The sequence below is a fragment of the Harmonia axyridis genome, chromosome 5 (genome assembly GCF_914767665.1).
Source record: "Harmonia axyridis chromosome 5, icHarAxyr1.1, whole genome shotgun sequence".
Taxonomy (NCBI): Eukaryota; Metazoa; Arthropoda; class Insecta; order Coleoptera; family Coccinellidae; genus Harmonia; species Harmonia axyridis.
The window spans coordinates 32,586,783-32,607,034 of NC_059505.1; the positions used below are offsets into that span (position 1 = coordinate 32,586,783).

Here is a 20,252-nt window from a genome sequence, read left to right on the forward strand (position 1 = left end):
TCGTATCATAGTAAATACCTATCTGGAATATAATTATTGTAGTTCGGATCGGCATATCAATCCCAGATCATTAGGGGTATTATGATGGCGACAAACAGGATAACCCTCATTAAAACAAGGGCGTATTCCTTCGGGAACGTAGCTCATTATATCGGCATAAAAAAAGTAGAAATGCAGGCTCAGACAATTCGCTTCATGAATAGTTATTTCCTCGTTCGACCTACGAATAGATGAGAATTTCCTTTTCTTTTCTGGCATCGAATAGCGTGTGTTCGTATTCTGAAGATTTTTATATTTCGTCAGAAGAAGCATCAAAAAATTTGTTCAACGGAATTGAATGCAATGTGTGTATGTCAAATCCATTAGGATGGTGACGTCTATAGCTATATAGTCATGGGTGCTGCGCGAACTCACAATCGATCAAAATCAACAACGTGTTGAAGATTCTGAGCAGTGTTTGAAGCTGTTCAAGCGCAATAAACCTGAATTTTACCTCCGAAAGGGCCAGTGCATTAACAGCGATTTTTTCCCGTTCTCAAACTTCAGAAGAATGCTCGCTGAAAAGAAATTCAGTGCCAATAAAGATGTAATAGCCGAAACCTCGGCCGAAACTGAGGCCTATTTTGAAGCGAAAGACAAATCATACTACAAAAATGTTACCCAAAAGTTGGAAGATCGCTATAATCGCTGTATCGCCCTCGAAGGCAATTATGTTGATTAATAAAATCGAATTTCGCCAAAAAAAATGTGTTTTACTATGGTAGACTCTTTTTACCGAATAAAATATTTGATATTTTTATATTTCACAATGGAAGTAGAACAAAAATCATTAAAAAAACGTAACCGTGGTCATAATAAGCGAATTTGTTTTAACGAAGAGACAGTAACCAGAAGTACAGCTGAATCACTTTTATCACAGGAACAAAAAGAAATAAAAATAGATGCTTCCACTGTTTTAAAAAAAATTGAGAATGAAGAAATCGGCATAAGACGTCAACCCGAGAAGCCTAAGCAAAAGGATTCGATTAAGTATGATCAAGTGAAGAGTGATGATATTATCGAACCAAAGAAAAGAAAACGAAATGAACTAAGCAAGGAAAAATTGAATGAAAAATCTAAGGATGAAGATGGAAGTGTAACTGAAAAACCCGAAAATTCTGTTTCAAAACGAAGTTTGAAACGTTTGAAGAAACATCAAATGGAGAAAGCAAAAAAAATTGAATCGGATATCGATTGCCAGAAAAAAGCTTTGAACTATTTATCAAATCGGAAATATAATAAATCTGAATGGAAATTTGAAAAATTGAGGCAGATTTGGTTGGTCCAAAATTTATACAATGCCAAATATTGGGATACACTTTTAGAATATTTCACCAACTCACAGGGTAAAGTACATCAAAAGTTACTTGATGAGGCAGTCAAAATAGTAGAAAATGATGAAGATCAATTGAATGAAGACGTGAAACTCAATAGAGCAAGGGATATTGATCAAAACTTGTGAGGAGATATTTGAATGAACTAAGCAATATTAGTTGATTGTTATTAAAATCTGTATAGAATATTACCAATTTTTATATCCCTGGCTGTATTTTACTAGATCCGTTCGCGCAAACAGTTCAGACAAGTTTGGATCGCTGCCTGAAGAATAACCTTATTTTGAGGGTAAAAATATTCTATAAATTTGTCATTTATAAGAACTCAAATGACTTCTTGTTATCTATCGATTTATAATTCATGGTTGAACTAATGAAAATAAAGAATGTTTCATATTAAAAAAAAAAAAGACCGGGGACTTTTCAATTGGCCTGTTAAGAGCTGATAAGAACCGACGCATCCGCCAATTTGTTCCATATACAGATATTGGAATGGACTTCTTAAACTTTTTAAATACCTTCCATTGGTACCTAAACTCCTCTCGATCTCTGTCATACGATATCGCATAATCACGTGTCCCGCACGCATAAGATAAGAAACGCTGATTAACTCATCGAATCCGGATTTTATAGCCCTGGATAGGACGAATCCACCCATTCGTCCTTAAGTGAGGATAACAACCTGCGAATAAATTTTACGGTATCCACATAAAGGATTGGATTTGAAGCCCCTGCTCCTTCGTTTATCTTGCAGATGTCGGCTATTCTTCCGTTTGTCCCAGGACATTAAATGAAGAATTTTAATTTCGACTGCGGAACGCGCCTCCCCATACCTCTGGGATCGAGTGGTTATACTCGTAAATTTGTTATATTGTGTCATAAATTTCGGACGGTTTCGAAACGGTTCAAAGGCCTATGGCAATGATGGCTCCCATTCCGATGATGAATGCCTTCCTGCAGGATGTGGGATGGGTCCCCATTGTACTTTCGACTGGGAAAGTGATCTCCTAGTTTTCATTGTTGGGTATTCAGATTATCCGCGCCATATTCATAAAACGTCGGATGTCACCTCTTGTGATATATATGAACGCGATTTTTGGTTTATTATTTTCGTTTGTGGATCTGTGCTGCGGTTGAAGAGGATTGAAAGCTCGGAGCCCGTTTTTGGTAGTGTTTAAGAATGCTTATTTATCTATTTACATTTTTATATACACTATGTGAAAATGAAAAAATTCTATCTTATGAAAAAGATATTATTAAGGGAGTCCCACAGGGCACTACTCTGGGTCCTATTCTTTTTATAGTATACAAAGATGCTTTGCCGGATGATATCCAGAATGAGAAACCAATCATTATTGAGGAAACGAAACAATGGCAGAGTTATCGTATACCATTGAATTAACGGAAGAGGCATATCTGATAGTTCAGGACCAATTCGGAGATGATATTAACACCCATTCGTATACAGATGACAACAATATTCACATAACGTCCAAAAATGTTGACTTAGTGACTAATCACCTAAAAGCAACAATGTCAAAAGTTGCAGTCTGCTGTAACAGGAGTGAGCTCAGATTGAAGACCAATATCATATTGTATTTATCCAGCACAAAGTCGTACACAATCTTTCCAAAGAATATCAACATCGATGAGAGAGAAATCGAAATAAGCACAAATATATTTTTTTTAGGGATTACTATTGATGTAGGACCGTTGGTGAAATGTCACCAATGCTCCGAGACCTATTAGTTTCTTCAAGCATCGAGGGCATAACAGTTTCAATGAATTTACAGGGAACGAATTTCTGTTGTAAATGATGTGTACAGAAAGTGTTGATTCTTCGAGGTGTCGAAAGCTCGAAAACGAGCACAGTGGTACCAGATGTCACATCTGCGTATTACGTGCTGGTGCTTCGAGCTGAGATCTCCAGTAATCCGCGAAGAGTTTTATGGGCGGTACGGCAAAACTCTTACCGGACTAGGGGTGGTACTTGGTACTTTCCCCCGATATCAAGGTGATGCTAGGGAAGTGGCCAAGTTGGAAGAGGGACAGTTGATAGCCAGAGGAGATCAGGCAGTTGAGACTAAGTTCGGTCTAAGCCGGGTCAGAGTCTAAGTTAAGAGTCGAAGTCGAGTTCGGAGGGGTCAGAGTTAGTTATCGGTCCGTCGAGGCTCAAGAAGTAAGACGAAAAGACGAAAGACAGTTCGTGGACTAGATAGATGAATTGAGAATTAGTTAAAGACGAGACGACCGAAACTTAGAGTAAGACGAAGACGCGATATTCCAAGGCATTTAGAGTAATTAACATTCAACGAGTTTGAGACGAAATTCAGTACCGTTTTGGTAAATTGTGATTAAGACAGTAATTGAGATCTTCTAAATACTGTGTTTGAACTGTAAGTGTGACTTTGTTAATATATTTATATAATTAAAAGTGTTTAATTTTTACAAACCCGAGCAAAGTAACGGAGAAGAACACGAAAGCCCAGGTAATCAAATCATACCTCTAGGTCATCGATTAACCAAGCCTTCATTGATAGGAATTTCAACTGGAGATCAACTAATTTACAGATATCTGGAGTAATATTTGAACTAATTTCCTTCATGGAGATGATATTTTAGTTCTGGTAACAAAGAAGAAATTGAAAAGTCCTGTTTATTTCGGTTAAACAGCTCCAAACAGCTTTTGAAATCCAAGACGCATTATTGCTTTTGACCAGCGTTGAACTGTAGCTCCACTTAACCTCAAATCAATCATAAAGAAATACAGATGATATTATTGAAGATAAGTTATTGCTATTGGTCTGCTCAAGTTTGAGGAAATATATGAGGTTTTCCACATAACGTTGCTTACTAGATCTTCTCTACAAACGTAGCGAATCGTCCAAAGAAATGTCATAACTCCAAAGGACCCACGTCAAGCTTCTTTGTTTACAACTCAATTCCAGAATACACTGAGGAAAACCGGGAAGAATTCCCAGAATCCGCTCGCATTATGCACCGTAGCGACATCCAAGAATGCCGGATAAGAGTGGCGTCCATTCAGATGAAATCATTTGCCGTTTGTCGCCGCTGAAGGGTATTATTTACGTACGCCATTATTTTATACCATTTTCATGTTAATTGGAGACCCCGGTAGTTTATTGTCTTGATCTGCTAACTCAATTTAAATTGTATGGAGCGAGAAGGGCCGCCAAATTCGGTCCCGTTGTCGGCCAATGGCGCTTTTCAGGCGCCCGTAATTTCGTGCTCCCGACTGTGTTAGTTATAAAGCAATTACTCGGTAATGCATTTTTGAGCCGGGTCAAGATATTAATTCTAGTAGTCTCAGTGTGTGTTGGCAGACGTCTTGTTCGGACTGCTAATATGGAAGTTGTTCTTGTCGGGCGGTTGAGTATGTGTAATGTGATTTTGTGCCTCAATTAAGTCTACGGTCGGATTAAGCTAGGGCTGACGACTATTGTTGTCGCGCTACGGATGCCTTGATTGAGTTTCTTGTTTGCATGATGGAAAGGCAGAATGATGATTCAATTTGAAGAGAGGGGAGGCAGTTTTCAACGGTTCATTTCTAGAGAGTTTTTCAGGAATTGAATTGAGGAAAGCCTTCGAAATGAGAAAGGACTTAATGAAGGATTCATAATTTTTTTACGTAAGTATTACTTCAATATTTCCTATATTTGAGTAGGATCCAGTTATTGTTTCCTGTAAATAATTGAGATGGTCAACAGGATGCTTCAAGACCTATTAGTTTCTTCAAATGTCGAGGGCATGACAGTTTCAATGAATTTACAGGGAACGAATTGTTATTGTATAATGTAAAAAGGATGTGTAATTCTTTGGGGTGTCGAAGATGTGTCATGTCGGTTGTAAATCTTAAGAGACTTACTGGGGTTGAGAAAGTTCGAGAACAAGACGGTTGTACCAGATGTGTCACATCTGTGTATCAGGTTCTAGTCCTTCGAGAATATTCGATTTCCAGGAATCCGCGAGGATCTTTGTGGGTGGTACGGCAAAACTCATTGGACTAAGGGATGGTACTTTCCCTAAGGGTGTGGTCAAGCCGGAAGGAGGGAAGGATATTCAAAGTGGACGGGGTAAGTTGCGGTCAGGGGACGAAGAAAGTGCGGGTCGAGAGTCAGTTCAAGGCAAGTCTAAGACGAGTCAAGTTCGGTCGGTCAACTTAAGAGTACGAGGTAAAGACGGTTCGCGGACTAGATTAAGACGAGTCGCGAACAAGTTAGAGACGAGACGACCGAAAACTTGAAGTACGACGAAGACGTGATAATCGAAGACGTTTCGAGTAATTAATACTCGAGTTAAAGACGAAATTCAGTACCGTAGTGAGAAACTTGTAATGAAGACGTAATTAAGATCTTCTCAATACTTAGTTTGTACTGTATAAGTGTGGCTTTGTAAATAAATGTAAATAATTCAAAAGAGTTTGATCATTACAAATCCGACAAAGTCACGGAGGAAAAGCGAAAGGCCAGGTAATCGAATCATACCTCTAGACGATCGATTAACCAAGCCTACATTTATGCAGACAATTGTTTCGCACTGAGACCCTTTATTTCTATAAATTTCTCTGATCACTCTGCCATTGGATGATGGCACAATGCTCATTAGTTTTTTCAGTAATATGAAGGAATAATGATATGACATTTTTGACAGCATAAAATTCTTTAAAATTATGATATTCATATTCTATTTTCCTCTAAGGGATAAGTGTACAATCCGAAGAGGCATCAATGAACACACTAATCCCATTAACGTCATCCATATCCCCAAAAATTTTATACCCTCTGCATCTCCTTGGTGCACCATATGAGATAATTTATCCAACATTATTCTACTCGACTTGCAATCCACCACTACATCTAGAATTTACTGTTCAACGAACTTCATATAGTGGAGCCTGTTGTCGGCAGAGCTCGCAAGTCTTATTTTGTGTGCCGAAGCGGCAGCACGAAATCAAGATGCAGTTTCGCGAACGAAACTTCCCCGTACACCGGTGTTTTCATGCAGAAATTCCATGGTTCTGTATTAAGTCAAACGAGCTCGCATTTGATATTACTCAGAATTGTTCGAATCACTTGTTCCCTTCAATTTCACTGACTTGGTCTGACAGTTGAGATTACATACAGGGTGACGGTATACTGTTTTCGTTCCATCTCAACGAGATGGGTGTTGAGATGCTGCCAGATGACTCAGGAAACTCAGGTGTACAACTTTGCGTCCGCCATTTTGCAATAGATGGCTGTAACGATTTGTGTCATCTTAAAGTTATTGTCGATTAAACATGTCAGCTTACGATCCAAATTCTCTCTCTTTTGATTTTCAGCTTCAATATGAAGAAATCTACGGCTGATGCTCATCAAATGCTCTCAAATACTTATGGTGAGGCCGCTATTAGTAGAAAAGCGTGCCGAGAGCGTTTTCAACGCTTCAAAACGCTGATATTGACGTCAAAGACTAGGTGGAAGAGAGAAGGTTTCCGAAAATGTGGAATTGGAGGCATCACTTGATTGAGACTCGCGTTAAACGCTACAATAATTGGCAGGATCATTGGGAGTGACGCAACAAGGCATTTCAAAACGCCTGAAAGTCATGGGAATGATTCAGAAATAAACAAATAGGGCGCCGTACGAGTTGAAGCCAAGAGATGTTGAACGGTGTTCGTGTGCTCGTGAACCGCTGCTTGCAATAAGGCAAAGACGGAAGGGCTTTCTGCATCGCATTGTGACTGAAGACGAAAAATGGGTTCATTAAGATCATCCCAAGCCTAGAAAATCATGAAGATATACCGACCATGCTTCCACGTCGACGGTTAAACCGAATATTCGGGGTTCCAAGGTCAATGCTCAGAAGTGTTGGGACCAGCTCGGCGTAGTGTGTTATGAGTTGTTGGAACTGACTGAATCAATCACAGGCAATCGTTATCGAACGCAATTAATGCGTTTGAGACGAGCATTGAAAGCCAACGGCCGAAATACAACGAGAACCATGATAAAGTGATTTTACAGCATGACAATGATCGATCCCATGTTGTGAAAGTGGTCAAGTCACACTTGGAATCGTTGAAATGAAAAGTGCTACCCCACCCGCCGTATTCTCCAGACGTTACTCCCTCGGATTATCACTTGTTTCGATGAATGGCACAAGGCCTGGCTGACCAGCACTTTCCGGTCTTATGAATAAGTAAAAAATTGGATCGATTCGTGGACCGCTTCAAAGGATTACCAGTTTTTTCAACGCGGGATTCGTACGCTGCCCGAAAGATTGGATAAAGGAGTGGCCAGCAATGTACAATACTTCAAACTATAAATGTATAATCAGTTTTTCACAATAAAGCCTCGAATTTGGGAAACAAACGGCGGAAGCAAAGTTGTACGTAGTGTGTATGTAGTTGATAAACTTTATTGACGAAAGAAGTTATTATTCCATTGCGTTTCGAGGAACAAAACGCAATATCCCTGAAACGAGGGTACAAGAAGAAAACAACTCAGTCAAGTTCCTCCAAATTGGTAGATCATCCCAGCCACTCACCTACAAACCACCACCCCCTTAAGAAAAACACATGTGCGTCATAACAAGCGGCCCGAAAGATAAATCATTCGATACGTCATATTTGACGTTCTATTAGTACACACGCAATTGAGGCGTGGACACTGTTACATCATTCCCCTTCCAGAATCGAGGACAATCTGGAAAAACACGAAGGCGGTGACCCCGTCTTACTCGTGCGAGTTTTTCAAATCGCCATCTTATTGTCCGGACGCTCTGTTCCATTAGTCAAACTGTCATCTGTTACCGGGTAGAATTCGTCCAAGAAAAGCGCTGTATTATTCCGGGCTAAACAACCATCTTTCGGACAGTCCCGCGGGAATCGAATATACTGTCCCGGAGAGGGGCATTGCAGGATCGTAACGGGGATTTGGGATTACTCCCTTGAAAGTTTCTTGGGGGATATTGAAGGATATATGATGTTTTCAGATGAATTTAGAAGAGGGACCACCACCACGTGGTTGCTCAGTTCAAAACGAAATAAGAGATATTTCTTCTTACAGATCACCGATTTTTATGGGGTTTCCATAATTTGAACAATAATCCACATCGAAGAAAGTAAATATTCTTGATTTGCGGAAAAAAATATTTTTGGTAACTTTCCATTTTTCGCAAATAAATCAATGATACTTTGTACAAAACACTGATATGTTGAAATATTCCTGAGAAAAAACTCACTAAAATCATCACACAAGAGGTCAAATCATAATTTGGTGAAAAAAATAATCGACCGTCGTATAGTGCTGCCCTCTACTTATCTGCTTCGAAAAAATAAAAGAAGTAAATGTACAACTTTGTACATCGTTCAAAGTTTGGTCATTGCAGGAGCGCCAAAATTTAACTGATAGGTGAAAAGCCACATGGTGGTAATCCCTCTTTAGAGGGGTCTATACCGTTTCAATGGTCAAATCAAAAATAGGTATGATATGTTTCACTCAAAAGATTTATATAAGGTTTTCATTGAATTTCTTTTCAAAGAATTCGTCACTGCGGAAAGCCTTTTTTTATCTATCTGATCTCCATTTATTTAGGCTACGTAAATCAACAGTGTTGTCGCATTTGTGGCTCGGAAAATCCAAGAATGAATGTTGGAAAGCCTGTCGAGTCACTTTTGTCGAGGTTTTTGGGCTGGTGATGACATTGGACCTAACTTATTCGAAAATGAGGCTGATGCAACGGTCACGTTGAAATAATTGAGCTACCTAGCTATGATTAATGATTTTTATGGCCGGAAATGAAATATATTGATGGGAGACGACGTTCATTTTCAACAAGATGGCGCCACTTGCCACAAAAGTAACGGAACGATCGCAATTTTGAAAGAACAGTTGATCACAATTGGCCACTAAGATCTTGAGATTCAACACCTTTAGACTTTCTTTCAGGGCTACGTGAAAGATAAGTTCTATGCAAATTCCCTGAAATCACTTCAAGACCTGAAAGATGGTATTCGTGAAGTTATTGAGGACATACAGCTGCAAATCTGCAAATCGGTCATGGGAAATTTCTTGACATGAATATAATACTTGAGACTGCAACAACTCTTCCATCGTTAATTGGATACTGTTCTCATACCAACAAAATGAATTTTTGAATTGTTCTCAAGAGATGTTCTCAAATCATATTCACTTTTGAGATATGGAAAAAAAATTCCACATATATCTTCAAAATGAATACGATTTGAGAATTTCTAAGTTGAGGTACGTCTCTGTCCATATCGACCAGTGCATTTCAAAAATATATTACCTGATACTGAAAGACACTTATTTTCTGTCCAATTCAATTTGAAATTCCTTCTTTTTCAATCTGTTTTCTCCGATTTGCCCCGTAAAGATGTTATATTCTTTATAATCTTTGACGTGTTGCATCCAGCTCAAATATGAATGTTGACTTTTATTGTTTGTAGAGTTGCAGTTAATTAATGATGGTCAGCAAGAGGATACTTTAATGTGAGTAATTTTTTTCCGAACAGGTGTTTTTTCGTCAAGCATATGTTTTTTATAAAATGAAGCAAAGGAATTTAACAGGATATCAACGCGTTTGAAATTATTCCTATTTGGTGATCAAATTATTATTTCGTAGAAAACTGGATGATAAATCACAATCCAATAAAATTGTTTCATACATATTTCTACTCAGTCTAGATGGTGTTTGACTCGTACGTTTACTTTAATTCTTTCGTAATCGTCGATCTCTATTGGATATTTTGTAGTAAGCATTCGAATACTATAGCAAGTTTTCACGATAAATAAACAGTAGTATGAAATCTGAATTGTTTTATTTAAAAAATAACTTCAATCCTTAGTGAACACCCAAAATATTTTGCCAGTTTCGTTTGAAATAGTTCAATAGAACCTAATTCGCGTGTTTTTATCTATTATCTTTTTGTGGATGTGTATGAGATGAATCTGTTGAGGACAGGATAAATCAGTACAAACAAATTTTCTAAGGGTCAACTTGGTCATTATCATACTATCTTGCCGACAAAATGCTATCATCATTAGAAAAAATACTTACCGGCTGGAGTTTCGTCAATCCAGAATGAATCGTCGAGTGTGTAGTCAGTTTCTGAAAAAAAAAAACTAAAATTAGTATATGAAAAAAAAATTTTTTCTCAATAATAAATGCATAATGTTTTTTGTATTCACACACATCATCAAAAATCTTGGCCATTCCTAGGTTTCCAAAGAAATAAACAATCCATATTCTGGAAATGAGATGAATATTTTTCTCTAATTCAACTGCATTATATCTGGTAGAAAATCTCTGTTTGTTACTCTTTGTTTTATGCAGGATGAGACAAAATTGAAGAAATGATAAAACATCTAAAATTATCGATTAATTATTTCCGATTAATTTTAGTTAATCCACAACTGAATCCAAATTCAATAGTCCGTATTACCACCTCTTCTTTCAATCAACTGCCCAATACGCCTAGGCATCTCACGAATCAAGTCATTGATGAAATTTTCAGGCATATCGTTCCATTCTTCCTGAAGGGCTAAACTCAATTCTGGAAAAGTTGACAGTGAATTTTTGTGATAGGATATTGCTCTCCCTAAGTGATCCCATACGTGCTCAATTGGATTAATGTCTGGTGAGTTTGACGGCCAGTTCATTCTCTGGATATTGTTCTTTTGAAGAATGTTTTGAAACCTCCGTGTGCGGTGTGGTGGGGCGTTATCATCCGGATAAAAGAAATTATCCCCCAATATATTGCGCAGAGGAACAATGATTGTTTCAATAATATTTTCTACGTAGATGGCACCAGTCATTGTACGTTCAACGATGACGGGTAGCTCTATGTCCGGGTGATAGCCGAGATACTCTTAAAAAAGGTCTTCTTGCTCTTAAATTTGAGAAATGCAACCGTCTTCTTATGGTACTCCTTGAGACTACCCTTATATAGGTCCTCAAAAAATGAATTCGAAGGGCTGTTACAGATACCATTCGATTCCTTCGAGTAAAACTTGCGATATAATGGTCTTTCCATGCAGATGTTACTCTGGGTCGACCAGGCACCGGTCTTCCGAAAATTCTGCCGGTTTCCAGGAAAAGGGCAACTATGCGCCTCACTGAAGTCCGTGGAATATTCAAACGTTGCGAAATCTGGAGGTTCAACAACGCTTCTTCATCTTAAACTACCATTCTCGCCCAGTCAAACTGAGAAATTGGATATTCAGCATTTTCCGCAGAATATTTTCAGAATTACAACTTTCGTTATTCGCTGAAAACTGATTAACTTCGAATACATCATCTGTACTCTCCCGAACAAGAAACATTTTTTGTTGTTTATTGTTTTCATTTAAATGATAAAATAGTGAAAATTCCACACACAAACAATTTTTATGTTACATTAAACTGGTTGAGAGTTGATAGGGGGGCCAAGACTTTTGACGATGTGTGTATATCAATGAAGCTACTTCTATTCGGTTCTACCTAGAACTATTCCGTTCTCTTTCTTTTAAGCAAGTAAATATTTCTATAATTTGTTAGTTGTATTTTTCCATTTGAAGGATTCTTTTTCATCTAGAATATTTGAATGCAATCAGTTTTTTACATATCGAATCATTCGTTATCTGGACAAGTTGATAAGTGAGAGCTGAACTTCACACTATTGAAAGGAATAAATTAATAATTCAAAATATCGACTCCAATTGAATTATTTGTTAGGTTTGTAGAATATCTACAAAGTATTTCAAATGAGACTAGCACATTATAAATAAACTTCAAAGAAAATGAAGTTTGTACTCATCCAATAAGAAAGATCTTCTCATCCCACACATTATTTGTCATTTAATCCAAAGTACATTCCTCCAACGCGCTCCCCAATCCTCCATCTCAGAAATACCGATCTGTATATTTCCAATTCGAGTCACAATACAAAACGACACATTTCTACGATCTCTCAGATACCACGTCTCTTGTTTGAATTCCATTAGGAAGTCTTGAATACTTAACGTATAACAAAGCGAACACACTTTGAATGAAAATGTACCCCAACAAACTTCCTCAATTCGAAATATCCGTCACAGCATCGCTTTGCACATCTAAGTGCCTCAATTCCTCTCCTCATTTTGCCTAACTCGAGCTCTAATAGTGTACGTCGTCTTCTATGTGAGAGTGAAACTCATTCATGATACGTGCCGAAATTCGGAAAATGACTGTATTTTTTCATTCACTCGTTCTCTTTTGGTCTGAAGTTTTTCGACCGGGTTATAATCTTGTCACGTGTGGGTCATAACAGAGGCTATGGCCTCTTGAATGAATCCATTGCTCTTGATGGCCACTACTCCATTCCAGAAGATTGGACTGAAAGGGTTCTTGGAAATTTGATGTCGTCATGATAAGGCTTTGCAATAATGAACTTGTTTTTGTTGAGGATGGTTGGATAGGATGTCAGATTTGTGGATTAGTTTCGTGAGTTTAAATCCTATTGTTTATATGAATTCCCAATACATAAAATCTATGACCAATAACAACTCTGTGTAAGGTTTATCTAGCAGATGAAAAACTTTCTTGAAACAAAACCTTCAATTGCTCATACAATATCAAAGCATTCTACAGTCTTATCGTTTTTTCGGACAGATTCTAGCATGACACTTTACCCAATAAATCTCATGCCTAACCAGTGTTCCTTTTACTTTCTTTACCTTTGCTGTAGAAAGATTCGTCATTGTTTTCAGAATAAGATTCAACATCGGCAAGCCCTTCGTCGATCATGTTTGAAGTCAGCATATCACCTATCAACTGTTGTTATCGATGGATCAAAGTCTAAATCAAGCCATTTAATTGCTAGTACAATTTTACACAAAACATCCAATATCTCTATCTAGAATAAATTCAATATTTGAGAATTTTGAGAGGCAATTGAGTTGCTTCGTTGTATTTCGAAAAAATGTCTAATTCGTCTAGAAAATTTTATTTGGGCCACCCTGTATAGAATACAAAGTCTCCTTTGCGAAATCCATTTGTGATACGTGTCGAAAATTCAAAACTCAATATAGTTTTTCATTACCATTGCCCCTTTCCTTCTACACTTTTTTGGCTTAGTTAAAATCAAGTCACGTGGAGGTTATAGGCAGATACGATGGTCCCTTGAATGAACCCGTAGTTCTTGAGAGCTTTTAGTCCATTTCAGAAAATTGGACTGAAGGGTTTCTAGGAAATTTGAGGTCAACATGATAAAGCTTTCAGCAATAATGAAGGCATTGGATTTGGATCACTTGATTTATTGTGTTTTAGGTCAATTTGACTGGTAGATGGGGTATCAGTTTGAAGGAATAGGCCTCTTTATTGATTGAAACTTAGGGATTTTATGTTCCATTTTCGATGTGAATTACATTCTGGTGAATTCTGCTATTCTTAGTTATTTCACCTTAGCTGAATCAAAATATTTGCTTGAAACAAGCAGATGATGAAAAGTTACATATCTATTCATATGATAGCTCTGGAGATTTTTTTTCGAAGGAATTTCGGTATCATTGACTCATAGTTTGAAAATAGCCAGAAAGATCCCATACATTTCAAAGAGTTATGCATTGAGATATTTGATATTCAGTCATAAAATCGCAAAACAACGTGAAATCATATTGGTTCACCTCACAGTTCAACATTGATACTAGTTGCATGAAATACAATTATCAATATTGCTGAAAATCCGGAACTATTCAATTTTTCGATGAATACCACTCCTCTTCAATCTTCAACATTTTCAGCTGTGTGATAATCTAGTCACTTGGTGAAATGATATGGAAGGGCTCTAGGAAATTTGATGTAAACATGATAAAGCTTTCAAATGCGCTGAATTGTGATTTATTATATTTTTTCCCGATATTCCTGGCAGATATGATTCATAATTATCTTAGAAATGTGCTCTTTCATTCTATGAATGTAGCCTTTCTCCAGCTCACTATTTCTTTCAGAATAATACTCATACGAGGCTCAGGTGGTTTTTTGTCAGCTCCTTCATCGATTCACACATTCTATGAACTGATAAAATAAAGAGTATTTAAAAAAAGTATTCATACTTTACCTCTATGATGGTTCAGAAAGGTAAGAGGAAATATAGTTGGAATTTTTCGAGATAGTTCAAGATTTATCAGTTCAACACGGTACCAACAGATAAAATAGTTAAACCATGCAGGTTTAGCATGAGTATAACATGATGATGTTATAACTAAAATTTATTCTTTTCACCTTTATGTATTGTTGTCATAATTACAGATAGCAGCTGGCAGCTAATTCAAATTGACAATGACAATTATTGAATATTTAAAGATATATACGAAATGAGATATTGTATCTGTGTTAACAAGTGTATATGAAGCGAAATGCATTGTTAAAGAAAAATAGCAAGGTTATTGATAAATTTGTACAAAATAGGAGTCATTATCTTCTGATCCTCCTCATTCTCCAAATCGTAATGAAAAAACTGCAAACTCACTCAGGCCAACACTGGAATCAATTGAGAGCCAATAAGCACTCGAAAATCTTTCCATTGATCGTCCGCTTATAGCTCCTAATTTATATCCGCTATCAAATTGAATTCCGCTACCGAACAGGTTCTAACATGATTCTGTAAAAGCCCCAACATTCAATAGAATGTGCTGCGGAGATATTAAGGTCAGGGTAAGAGAACTTTTCATTCTCGATTTTATTTAGTATCGGGAGAATTGCAGCTGATGGAGGGATCGATAAGTATCTTCAGAATTGGGTAAGATATATTATTTTTCTTGTCAGATTGGATAGATTGTTTATTTTGTTTGAAAATGGATTATTCGTAAGTTTTCTATCGGCTGACGATGCTACCTTTGATTTTATGTCAAATATAAATCAAGATATTTGATATATTAGTCAGATAATAATGCAAATTTCAATCTTAATACTCATTTATGATATACTAACTGATAAACAAACTGGAGTCTCCAGAAGGAGCTGTTTAAATTATTATTTTTTTTTTGGTAGAATATAGATAGTAGAGCAAGGAGTGAATGAATTTGGAGAAGAAAATCAGGAAGGTTGTTCTACGTGAACGCGGAATTTTCCGCCAGCTAAGTGAGTTTGAGAGAGATCGAATTTTTGGTCTATGGGAGGCGGGGTAGTTATTTCGAGAAATCGCAAACCGTACTAACAGAAATCCCACTACTATTATGAGATGTTGTCAAGCGTGGTTTGATAATGCCTAAAATCGAAGAAGAGTAGGCACCGGACGTCGAAGGGGCACAAATGAAGTTCAAGATCAACGTCTAAGACTTATGGCCAGTAGAGGCCGATTTGCGACAACTAGATCTTTGGCTGATAAGTGGGTGCGAGAATAAGGCCATCCTGTAACCATCCGAACGGTTTACCGCTGGATAAGATTTTTTGGACTGTAGCATTATCGACCCCATTACCACTGACGGTTGAGCATCGACGGCAACGATTACAGTGGTGCATAGAACGCCAACATTGGAATGTGGAATGGCATCAGGTCATCTTTTCTGATGAATCTCGATTCTCCTTAGGTGCAAATGATGGCTGAAGAAGGGTCAGATGACGTCGGGGAGAAAGACGTGAACCTCAGTTTAATGTTGAGCGTCATGTACACCGGACACTAGGCGTTATGGAATGGGGTGCTATTGCACATGCAAGTAGGTCATCTTTAGTCTTCATTCGAGGTAACATGACAGCTCTGCATCACCTTGAAAAAATAATGGAGCCACATGTTCTCCCTTACCTTAACCGACTCAGGAATCCAATATTTCAATAAGATAAAACCCGAATTCAAGTTGCCAGAGTTAGTTTAAACTTGTTGGAAGCGACCCATGTGAATCTTTTGTTATCCGCACAGATTCACCGATCTTTCTCTCAGAGAGCATGCTTGGTACATCATGGGCTTAAAAATTCACCCTAGCCCCCACGGACTTTGGCAGCTCTGAGACATGCAGTGCAGGTAGCTTGCTATTGTATCCCTCAAGAAGAAATAGACGATCTCATTGCATCAATGCCGAGGCGTGTATAGATAACCGCGGTGGACAAACACATTATTAACAAATTCATTGAAAAAACATTGTAAACCCTTCGTTTTTTTTTATCAAATTCCAATAGTTTACTAATTGCTATACCATCTATGAGTCAGCAACAAAAATTGAACAGCTCCTTCTGGGTGTTGCAGTTTCTTTGTCAGTATAGTTGATTTGATCTTTAGAATTATTACTTTGGTCCTGATTGTTGAAAAATATCTCAAAACAGTATTGAACGTCCTTCTAACCTTCCACCAACGATAAAATCCAGTGGAGTACATAGTCGACGTCAGTTAATCACTGAATTTTTCACGAAGGAAATAACTCATTGGCGGAGGCAGATCCACCATTAGATGCAATTTGTCTGCTAGCCTAAAGACCGTTTACTGTGAAATTGAAATTTACGTTCCGTATATTCCTAAAGTAGCCATGAAATGAATCCTTAATACTAAATACTTGAATTTGTCTTCCGCTTTTACGGCATTAACGCCAATAGACCTGATTCGAGTTGAAAATCCAGTTGAGCAGAAATATCCAATTATACGGAACTTGGTGCAGATGGAGAATTTTCAGAGGTCTGAAATTATGATGGATCTCTCCGAATGCCATTATTGCCGCTTATGATATTAAACTCAGTTGATTTCGTTTTGAAGAGTTTTTTTTTGGGTAATTAAGCAACAAGAATTTGCTTCGACTCGTTTTTTCATCATGAAAAATAAATATTTTCCATCTCGTCTCATTCTTCGAAGATTTCTTCTTTACAAATAATAAATTAATGAATATCATTGTGATAACTTTTGGAATGAATATTACTGATTTATATCAATTCACAAATAGATATCATGGATACTGCAAAACGATGTGAGAATCGTTTCACTAGAGATTACATTTTTTTTCAGTTTGATATCCCAGAAATCATCAGTCACGTTCTAATCCAATGTTTGTATGAACATATGCATAGGGCCTCGAAAAACTGGACTGAAATATTGCTATCACTGATTTTCTGGTTCTTTTTGTCGAATCAAACTAGTCGTTAAGGGGATTCTTGATTTCTGAAATTGCATATTTTACCTATAATTCAAACATTTATTTGTCATTACATGAACTAATATAGATTTCTATAAGATCTTCTGACTCATCGTGAAGCAAGTTTCTCTAAATTTTAATCATTTTTTATCCATGGGTGTCAGCAATGCATATTTTAATGAATTTCTCTTCAGTTTAAATTTTGTTTTCACCAAGATCAAACGGTTCTATGAACTTGAAAACAAAATTCTCAATATGCTAAGATAGGTTCATCCAAGAGCACCTGTGATGCTTCAGGCTAATGAACACAAGTGCTAGTTGCTAATTTCTTTAATGATAAGCAAAGTGTAATACAATAATATTAGTGGTACGGTAATCTGCCACAATTATGGTTTAGGATTAAGTTTTTTTTTTCAATTGAGTTATGAGGAGGTGGAGATTTCACACATATAAAATTGTCATGTTACATTCAACAAGTTGAGAGGGGGGACAAGACTTTTGAAGAAGTGTGTACTTCAGAAGATAATTATTGGCTTTCTTCGAAGAAAAATACGAATTAATTCAAAAACTTTCACTTCTGACGAGCAGCTTATGTTATTTCAAACTCATTTTTGTCATAATAACTCTTAATACCTCATGTCATCTGACAATTAAAGCTGAATCTATATTCAGGTAGTTAGAGCTGTAAAAACAATGAATCTCAGTTAATTGGAAGTATCTAAATAACTATGTCTTAATTCCTCTAATTTTTGAGAAGTAGCAACGAATATCTGATAACTGTTGAAAGAAAAATATCTCAGAGATCAAAGAGTATTTTTGATACTGATAAGGATCTGATATATCTTTCAAAAAGTATCTAACATGTTATAACAATACTTAAATCGAACAATAATTAAAAATGTTTCTAATAGTGCACCTAAAAATAACTCAAGTTTTCGAGATTGATTAGATGCTAGAAAAAACTCTAAATACACTTTCAGAAACTAATTCATCATGTAACTGGATACTTCTAAAAAGTATCTTTGACATCTCTGCAGGAATTATTCCTAATAAGAACCTGCCCTATTCAGAGAACTCCCAACCACAATCCATCCGGCATAATCTCTAATCTACTTTTAAACACCCTGTACTTAGAAAGTTCCATAGATTCATGATCGTCCTTGGAAATTAAACGCATTTTGAACGGATCGTAGTTTGTGCACTGTAATTAGGTTGTTGGTGCTGGTTTGGGGGTTTGGCTCAACGGTTAGCTTCCCCCTACCCCTAAATTTGCCTGTTAAATGATGGGGTACCATTAACTCCCTCTCTTCAAGAGACCGCAGGCCACAATGCTGACGGTTGCTTTACTTGGCAGATGGGAACGTAGGCTGATTACGTCAATACACGTAAAGGTTTGCCAACATCTGAGCATGAAGTTCTTGTAACAACTTAACTACAGTGTACGTTACTGCGTGACATTAATGAATCTATAGAGGAATTGAGAATTGATTGCTAAGGGAAGGGGGATGTTTTCATTGAAATCGTACTTTGTGCCATGCACGTTTGTATTGATTGTGGTCATTTGGCATTCCAGATTAGGAATGTCGTTAATGAAGGGAATGGATAAGAGAATTCCAATATTTATCATATTCACAAATAAGGTGAAAAAGGTTTTTCTTTAATACGAATCTCCTTCCAAAAAAGCATATAAGATAATAAAAGGAGAATGTGATTAGTTTTTGGAAAAAAGTATTGCTTAGCTTTTATTACTCATGGTTGAATTTGCCCTTCTTAATGAAGATTTTAAAGTTAATTTTTTTCTGTAATTTTCATCTGATATAAAAAATTATGAATTGAATAGTAACTACAAAACCATTTAATAGTAATGAAAAAATTATTCTCCATTTCAGAGACAGTATTTATTTTTGTTATCTTATCTGGTAAAGTAGGCTCATTATAAAATTAGGCAGAATCAAAAATGTTTACACTTAGGTTGGAAGAAAACATTAATTATGATATTGATGAAAGGATAACTCACTTTTTTTTATTTGAATACTGAAAACATCAACGTTGTATACATTATTAATTATCATTATCTACATTGTCACACAACTTTGCTTCCGCCGTTTTTTTCCGAAATTCGAGGCTTCATTGTAAAAACTGGTTATACTTTTATGACTCAAAGTATTGTCCATCACTGGCAACTACTTTCTCCTATCTTTCGGGTAGCGTACGAATCTCGCGTTGAAAAAACTGATCGCATCTTCTGAAGCGATCCAGGAATCAATCCAATTTTTACTTCTTCATAAGAGCGGAAGTGCTAGTCATCTGAGCACCGTCTGGAGAATACGGCAGGTGGGGTAGGACTTTCCATTTCAACGTTTGCAAGTATGTCTTGACCACTTTCGCAACATGGGGTCGAGCATTGTCATGCTGTAAAAACACTTTATCATGTCTCTCGTTGTATTGCGGCCGTTTGTCTTTCAATGCTCGGCTCGAACGCATTAATTGCGTTAAAAAATAATCGCCTCTGATTGTTTCAGTAGGTTTCAACAATTCATTATACACTACGCCGAACTGGTCCCACCAAATATTGAGCATGACCTTAGAACCATGCACATTCGGTTTGGCCGTTGACGTGGAAGCATGGCAGGGATATCTCTATGATTTTCAGCGTTTGGCATTATAGAAATGAACCCATTTTCCGTCTCCAGTAACAATGCGATGCAGAAATCCCTTCCGTCTTTTCCTTGCAAGCAGTTGTTCACAAGCAAAGAAACGCCGTTCTCTCGGCACCCAATTTATT

General features: G+C 37.0%; 1 protein-coding gene across 12 annotated transcripts in view; it reads right to left on the reverse strand.

The window, feature by feature from the left end:
• The window catches only part of LOC123680809 (disintegrin and metalloproteinase domain-containing protein 11), a 656,359-nt gene that overhangs the window by 208,117 nt on the left and 427,990 nt on the right, over window positions 1–20,252 (reverse strand). For all 12 annotated transcript variants that reach the window (XM_045618921.1, XM_045618915.1, XM_045618912.1 and 9 more), the window contains exon 2: window positions 10,455–10,505. In XM_045618921.1, the coding sequence (XP_045474877.1) occupies window positions 10,455–10,505 (51 nt within the window). The remainder of the gene's footprint in view (window positions 1–10,454; window positions 10,506–20,252) is intronic.